Source organism: Haematobia irritans, chromosome 1 (assembly GCF_050003625.1).
Source record: "Haematobia irritans isolate KBUSLIRL chromosome 1, ASM5000362v1, whole genome shotgun sequence".
Lineage (NCBI taxonomy): Eukaryota > Metazoa > Arthropoda > Insecta > Diptera > Muscidae > Haematobia > Haematobia irritans.
In genome coordinates, this window is record NC_134397.1 from 10,534,433 (window position 1) to 10,543,030 (window position 8,598).

The following is an 8,598-nucleotide window of genomic DNA, read 5'->3' on the forward strand; positions in this document are numbered from 1 at the left end:
TCGGTTCGATTCTCCGTGCAGGCGAAAGGTAAAATTTATAAAAGTGAATAATTTCTTCAACATTATTTGTATTACAGAAAAAGGTGCCAAGAACTAAAATATTTCGTGAAAGTGAAAATTACGAGTATGTTAGGGAATGAACACAATCGTCTTTGCGAAAAATTCTTCCAAGCATATAATATTTTTGGGCTCAATATGCTTCCAAACATATAATATGTTCACATAAAACAAACATATTAATGTTTCGGCAGTATCCAATAATATATGTGCTTCCTGCAAAATATGTTTGGAACATATGTTAAAGAAGCGATTTTTTTTGAGGGTGTAGACACTAACAACCATGCAAAAATTGTTCATATCGGTCCATTATTATATAGAGTCTCCATATAAACCGATCCCCAGGCGATCGCTATCGTTCGATGCTAACAAACTTTTTGTTGCCAAAAATGGAAGAACTGAACTTGGTTGACATGTGGTTTCAACAAGATGGCGCTACATGCCACACAGCTCGCGATTCTATGGTCATTTTGAGGGAAAACTTCGGAGAACAATTCATCTCAAGAAATGGACCGGTAAGTTGGCCACCAAGATCATGCGATTTGACGCCTTTAGACTATTTTTTGTGGGGCTACGTCAAGTCTAAAGTCTACAGAAATAAGCCAGCAACTATTCCAGCTTTGGAAGACAACATTTCCGAAGAAATTCGGGCTATTCCGGCCGAAATGCTCGAAAAAGTTGCCCAAAATTGGACTTTCCGAATGGACCACCTAAGACGCAGCCGCGGTCAACATTTAAATGAAATTATCTTCAAAAAGTAAATGTCATGGACCAATCTAACGTTTCAAATAAAGAACCGATGAGATTTTGCAAATTTTATGCGTTTTTTTTTTTTAAAAAGTTATCAAGCTCTTAACAAATCACCCTTTATATATTTAGGTCTATAGTTATATATAGCCCCCTTATAAAGCGACCCCCAATATTTCTAGTCCTCCTCTCTAATTATCGTAATTATTTGTAGACTTCCTTATATATACCGGATCCATGGTGGAGGGTACATAAGATTCAGCCTGGCCGAACTTACGGCCGTATATACTTGTTATAAATTAGCTGATGTTTTCAGCATTTTAGTACTTATTTTTTTGATATTGATAAAGAGAAGGAGTTCCCCATTTTCAACCTTTCTATTTAGAAATTAACTTCCACAATTAATTTGCAGTTTACATAGGATAAGGTTAAGTGGTTATAATAACGTATTTGGTTTTTCTATTTTTCTATTTTCATGGAATCTTGCCGACTTTTGGAGAATTATTTGTAGTTATCAACGTTTACGTGAAACTTTCAGACGCCCCTTCATTAAACTAAAAACTGGACAAATCATTTAATGATATGTCCTCTGAAAGGGGCTGGTGAGGAATAAAACAAATGTTGAGTTTGAATTTTATTACACCATAAGGTAGATTTATTAAAAATTCTGTTGAAGACTTTATTCGCGAGCTGTTCACTTGTTTCAATCAATGGGCGAAGCTAAAGTGATTTTTGATTTCATTGTTCAATTCTAGTGTACCAAATTTAAAGCGGTACTTCATTCATTATTTTATCAATGATATTTCAAAGTCATTCATATTTTCTACATACGTATAAAGTATTGCTTAAGCTTACTCTTTTGCATTCATAGGTTTACATTCGTTGATATTAACAGTTTTTGAAAGCAACAACAACATATTCATATTAGTAAAGTAATATAAAAAACAACAATAACAATACTCATTGAGAATCATTCTACGTGAGATTATTAAAGTGACAAGAGCAATGAGTATAATTATGAATGAGAACACAGTGTTATATTTATGAATGAGAGCAATGTGTTATACACAACGAGAAATATATAATATAACAAATAGACAGCTAAACATGAATGAAGTAAATAATAATAAATTTGAAGCGAGCACAGTGTGGATTAAAAGTACGTTCACCACCATCCCGGCCCCCCTGAAACGTAGTTTCAGATTATGGGAAGTTTTACCAAGGTAGAAATAGGACGTGTCATTTCTCCGCATTGCGTTTTAAGTTTTACAGCTCTTACATTGCCATCTATACCGGGATATGTTTCGATCACTTTTGCCAGTAGAAATTTGGAGGGAGGTAAATTCTTTTCTTTGACTACAACAACATCTCCAACTGCTAGATTTGGTTGAGGTCTATTCCATTTTGGTCGCTGTTGCAGAGAAGTTAAATATTCTTGATGCCAACGTCGCTAGAAACCTTGAAACATATTTTGTACATGCTGCCAATAACTGTTGTGTATTAATTCGTCGTTGTCGAAAACATTTGAGGCAATTATGAGTTAGATTTCGAATCAGATTTCTTGCATCAATAATCCAATAGGTTTGACGGGCAATAACAAATAAGGCCGATACTCCGGGATGCAGATTTTTCTCATGAAGGTTTTGTAAAATCAATTTGGTTATTCGGCTACATATTGGCAAGATTATTGGATATTTTGAAGCATTGTCTAGTTCTGAGTTACGTAGGCGCCCACCTACCCGTAACAAGCCGCTGCCGTCTATGAAGGGGTGTAGTTTTGCTAATGAAGATGTTGTACTTACTAGGCGTTTACTTTGTAATAGCGTGCGCTCTTCGCTAAAGGCATCTTGGGCATACTTTGTCAGAATTAGTTCGGCGTGTTTAAAGTTGTTGAACGAAATGTTCGGCGATTTTATTTGGTGTGGATATCTAGTGGCATTGATGAACTTGAAGATGTAGGCTACGACACGTATGAGTTTATTCCATTTCGAAATGCGGTGTACCAATTCATGTAGTGGATTATAGTCATTCACTGTTGAGACCAGAACTTTTGAAGAAAGTTTAAAGGCAGAAAGGGCGTCAGGATCTGTAATTACATCAAATGAATTAGAACAGTTATTCATATTACTGATTTGGAATGGGTCCCTCAGCCATTGTGGGCCCTTCCACCAAAGATCAAAGGAACGAAGTGTTGATACAGGCATCCCTCTTGAGGCACAGTCGGCCGGATTTTCTTTAGAGGCAACATGATTCCAAAACTTACGAGGCAATATTTCCAATATTTCTGATGTTCTGTTGGCTTCGAATGTCTTTAACTTAATGGGTGGTTGAGATAGCCAACACAAAACAATTGTTGAATCACACCAAGCTCGTATATCAATTGATTTGTGTGGCAAGGCTTCTTTTATTCTTTTGAGTAGACGAGATAAAATAAGAGCTCCGCATAATTCAAGACACGGCAACGATTTTTGTTTGATGGGAGCTACCCTTGTTTTAGCAGCAATGAGTTTGACATGAGTATGACCAGTGTCGTCTACGAATCGACAATAAACTGCGGCAGAGTATGCGTGTATGGAAGCATCCGAGAAACCATGCAGCTCCAATTTTGTGACATCATTCAAAATGTATCTTGGAAGTGTAAAATCTTGAATAGAAATTAAATCTTGTCGAAATGTAGTCCATTGACGTGTAAGATTTTCAGGAAGTGGTTCATCCCACGATAGCTTGTGTGACCATAGTTCTCTTAGTAGAATTTTAAATTGTATTACCACAGGAGATAATAAACCCATGGGATCAAATATACGTGATACATCAGATAGTACCTGCCTTTTTGTTGCGACTGGATTTTTGTTGAGTTCTATATGATACCCCAGTTGATCTGACGATGGTCTCCAAAAAATACCGAGCACCTTTTTTACATCCTTTTCGGGAGCTGCAAAAAACAATTGATCTTGTGTACTATCTGATATACTCACGCAATTTGAAACCCATTTCCTTAGTTCCAGGCCTGCTTGGGCTAGTAGATTTACCAAATTGTCACGTATGAAAACGATTTCTTCTTCCGTTTGTGCCCCGGTAATAACATCATCTACATAAAAGTCCTCCATTACCACCTTCGATGCAATGGGGAACTTGGATTTATAATCATAGGCTAACTGCTCCAACACTCGTACTGAAAGATATGGCGCACAAGATGTGCCATATGTAACCGTGCATAAAATGTAATGTTGTACCTCGTGTAACGGCGACTCTCTCCATACTATTCGTTGATAATTTTTGTGATCTTCAGATATCCATATTTGTCTGAACATTTTTACTATGTCGGCTGAGAAAACATACCTGTGGAAACGAAATCTCAAACAAACAGCAAATAAGTCCCGTTGTATACTTGGCCCAATGTGCAAGTTATTATTAAGCGATATACCGTTGGAATCTTGAAATGAGCCATCAAATACGACTCTAATTTTTTCTCCCAAGACTGGATGATGGGGTAGATAAAAAACTCTACCATCAGTAACATTAATCTCATGAGGTTTGAGTTTACGCATATGTCCCAATTTTTCATAATCTCGCATAAAACCAATATACTTATCTCGAATTGCTGGATTTCGTTGAAACCTTCTTTCGACAGCATAGAATCGAGATAGCGCACCATTTAGTGTATTTCCAAATATTGGGTTTTCATTTTTAAAAGGCAACTGAACTACGTACTTACCATCACTTGCACGCGAGTGAGTGGTTTGAAAGTGCGTCTCTACAAAAATGTCATCTGGATCGGCTTTAGTATGGTGTTCAGTTTCTTCTAGTTCCCAAAAGCTTCGAAGGCAACGATCAATATCCACGGTGGTAACAAGTGTAGTAGTTTGGTTGTAAATTTGCTCCGTCTCAGCACAAGTTACAACCCATCCAAAAATTGTTGAAATTGCAATAGTATTGCCCTGTGAATCAATACGTTTGTTGAATGTGAAAATGTTCCAAATATGTTCTAGGCCAAATAAAATATCAATCTGTGACGAAATGTTGTATGTGGGGTCAGCAAGAGGCAAATCCATAAGTTGATTTTTGATCTTATTTTCAAAGCTGTAGCCAGGAAGAGATGTAGTTATTTTAGGCAGAACATGTACCTTGGCGTTAATCGATTGCTCAGAGATGCGTGAACGTACGAATATTTGACATAAACCCCGAGTTGTCTCGGCTTTAATTGATGAAATACCATTTACCATTATTTTTGAGGGATATCTTTGAAGGCCTAGACGTTGAGCACAACTCTCAGTGATAAAAGACAGCTTTGAAGCGGTATCTAATAAAGCTCGACATGTTATAAACTTTCCAAAGCGATCTTTGACATAAATAGAAGCAGTGGGCATGATAAATTCTTTGTCTGACGTACAATGTTTACTACTAGATGGAAGTGAAGGTAACGAAATGGGACATGCAATGTTAGCGGTAGTGGACCACTGAATATTGGCACTAGCTGTATTATTAGAAGAAGACGGTGATTCAGGGGGTGAAGACTCCGAAACTTGACCGGGTAAATATGTAGGTTCATGTTCATTACTCGGAAGATGTAGGAGTGAATGATGTCTTCGATGACATTGCTTGCATCTACCTTTTGATGCACAGTTGGAAACCGCATGACCCTGTCTGAGACAATTATAACATAGTGCAGATTCTTTTACGAAGTGACGGCGCTCATTAATATCTTTTTGCAGTAATGTGGGACATGTAAAGATTGAATGGTCGGGACACTTGCACAATAAACAGCTGGGTTTTGCTTTAGTACTCACCAGACATTTTGTATGGTTACCTTGTGACTTGCCTGAATGACTGTGCTTGGATTGATGGGCCTGTTTCTTTGCACACAATTCAACCTCTTCGCAGCGATTGTCTAAGAATTCAAAAAAATCGTTAATGGTAGGAAGTGGATTATCTCGACTCTCACGAATCCACTTGCTCTTTGATTCAGGATCAAGTTTAGATAACAATAAATAGATTAACCACCAATCTCTTTCATCTTTACCTATAGCATCAAGACCACGAATTATTTCATTTGCCCCGTCAGATATTTTTCTCATGGTTGCAGCATTTCCCGTCGATATTGATGGTAGGGCCATAAATGCTTCTATGAAAGAAGTAACAATTTGCTTAGGGCGATCATACCTATCATTGAGCCTTGTCCAAGTTGTTTGAAAAGCAGTTTCGGTAACCGGAATATGTTGTATTAATCTTGCGGCATCTTCTTTGAGTAGCGACTTCAGGTAATGAAACTTTTGAATATTTGATATTCCTTTTGATCCTATAGCGCTCTCAAAAAGATCTTTAAAACTTGGCCAATCTTTGTATGTCCCTGTAAAAAATGGAATATTTATGCGAGGTAAATCATTTTCTTTAGGATGGCTAGTCGTTGAAAGTTTTTCCAAAAATGCAGCCTGTTGATCTGCCAACTTTGCTATTGCTCCCGAGTTGGTTGTACTTTCATTCAAAGTAGGAGTATATTGTGATTTTAAAGCATACAGTTTACCACGCGCTGAAAGGTATTTCTCTTCGTAGCTTGCAAAATCAGCCTCCGGGTCCGCAAAATTTTCCACATCTTTGAATTTGTATAAATCATCTGTTAATTTTACAAACGCTTGCCAAACCTCTTCCAAACGCTCCAAGCGGCTAACCACATCATCGAAAGTTGTTTCTGCGGATGGAACCTGAGCAAACGCCAAAGTACGAGTAATTGAGCCTTTCAAGCGACCTCTGGTCATCGTCAAGGAATTCATTTCTTCCGACATGATGTGTTATTTTTTACTTTAATTTGCACAAGAACTTCCTGAAGACAAGTATAGTGCAATCAAATTTGCGTCCAAAACTTGATCAGAACGAGATCGATTTTTTTATTTTTTAAATAAAATTGATACGTTCTTCGATTTTGATAGTTGTGGAATTCCAGATTTTATTAAATGACTGGAAGATCCGGTTCCAGAAGGACCAACACTTATGGTGAGGAATAAAACAAATGTTGAGTTTGAATTTTATTACACCATAAGGTAGATTTATTAAAAATTCTGTTGAAGACTTTATTCGCGAGCTGTTCACTTGTTTCAATCAATGGGCGAAGCTAAAGTGATTTTTGATTTCATTGTTCAATTCTAGTGTACCAAATTTAAAGCGGTACTTCATTCATTATTTTATCAATGATATTTCAAAGTCATTCATATTTTCTACATACGTATAAAGTATTGCTTAAGCTTACTCTTTTGCATTCATAGGTTTACATTCGTTGATATTAACAGTTTTTGAAAGCAACAACAACATATTCATATTAGTAAAGTAATATAAAAAACAACAATAACAATACTCATTGAGAATCATTCTACGTGAGATTATTAAAGTGACAAGAGCAATGAGTATAATTATGAATGAGAACACAGTGTTATATTTATGAATGAGAGCAATGTGTTATACACAACGAGAAATATATAATATAACAAATAGACAGCTAAACATGAATGAAGTAAATAATAATAAATTTGAAGCGAGCACAGTGTGGATTAAAAGTACGTTCACCACCAGGGGCCTAGACAACCTTTACGGTATTAAAAAGAAACAATGGTGTATGTCAGCCAAGATGTGACAGGAAAATCTGGATCCTCACTCCAATCAATGATTACCTTTTAGAAATATATAGTAAACAAAAAGGAAGTTTCAAAGTTCAATTATGGTATCTCATTTTTTTATGCGCAAATGAGCGGTAGCTTTCTTCCTGGCCCAAGCTAATCTCGACATATCTTAATCCCATGTTCGTCAAATCAACAAGTTTTTCAGTGGTGGTTTATGCTCTAATACTGTTGACATTTCTGTATAGTCTAAATGAGCCTGATATAACGGACTTCCATCTTTTGAATAGATTTCATAGTTTATATTCAAATAACATATCAACACTCTTCATCTTGAAACAAAAATATCCCTAAATGTAAATATTTTTTCAAAATCATCAAATCCCCCAAAAAGCTCTCATGCTGTGTTGTTTACATTTCATTCGGATTATCATGGTGACAAAACGATGACACTGTGACATTTAAGACCACATTGCAAATGCTTAGGATGCGTTTCAATGAGGTGGCCATGGATAAGGCATAGAAGGAGGGCTCTTCCATATGCCAAATGCTACCATAAGAAAAATTCTATTTTTTTTGGAGTGGAAAAAAGAAAAACAAACTTTTGTTGATTAGGTTTCCTTTGTTTTTCTAATTTCAAATTTAATGACTCTCTGTGGATATCTTTGATGGTGCACTACTTCTAAACTACAAACAAAGGTCCCTTGCCACTATAAGCAACCCTATCCCCACCACCACTACCACCTCGAACCACCGTCTCCATATGTGATGACGCCGTTTTATGAGCAATATTATATTTCACTTCTAAATGTGTTTTTATGGCACTTTTTTATGTCACTTTTTATTTGTGTAAAACGAAAGTAACACCAGCAGCAGCGGCCCAGAGTGTCTGGCTCCGTTAAGAGGTGTTAAGGAGAAGGGTATTTTCAACAAAACAATGGGCCCATTTGGTATTTTCATTTGGTTCTGATGCATGACGCCTGGGTTGTTCGTGTTGTTGGTGGTGTTGTTTTTATCTAATGGCATTGTCAGTGTTAAATGTTGCACATTATCCGTGCAAGGCATACAGTGGAATAGAAAGGTTAAGAAATTTATTTTAAATAAATAAAAATATGGATTAATAATGGGGTGATCTTTTTGTATTTTTTCAATAGAGTGCTATTGAAGAATCATATTATCTCATAACATA

The 8,598-nt window shown here is 36.4% G+C and overlaps 1 protein-coding gene across 1 annotated transcript; it reads right to left on the minus strand.

The window, feature by feature from the left end:
- Window positions 1-1,430: 1,430 nt before the first annotated feature.
- Window positions 1,431-6,584, minus strand: LOC142221320 (uncharacterized). The gene is made up of 2 exons (XM_075291026.1): window positions 3,068-6,584; window positions 1,431-2,890 (listed from the first exon to the last, which is right to left on the minus strand). Exons 1-2 carry the CDS (start codon window positions 6,582-6,584, stop codon window positions 2,199-2,201), a joined length of 4,209 nt encoding a protein of 1,402 aa, XP_075147141.1. The 3' UTR covers window positions 1,431-2,198.
- Between the last annotated feature and the right edge of the window lie 2,014 nt (window positions 6,585-8,598).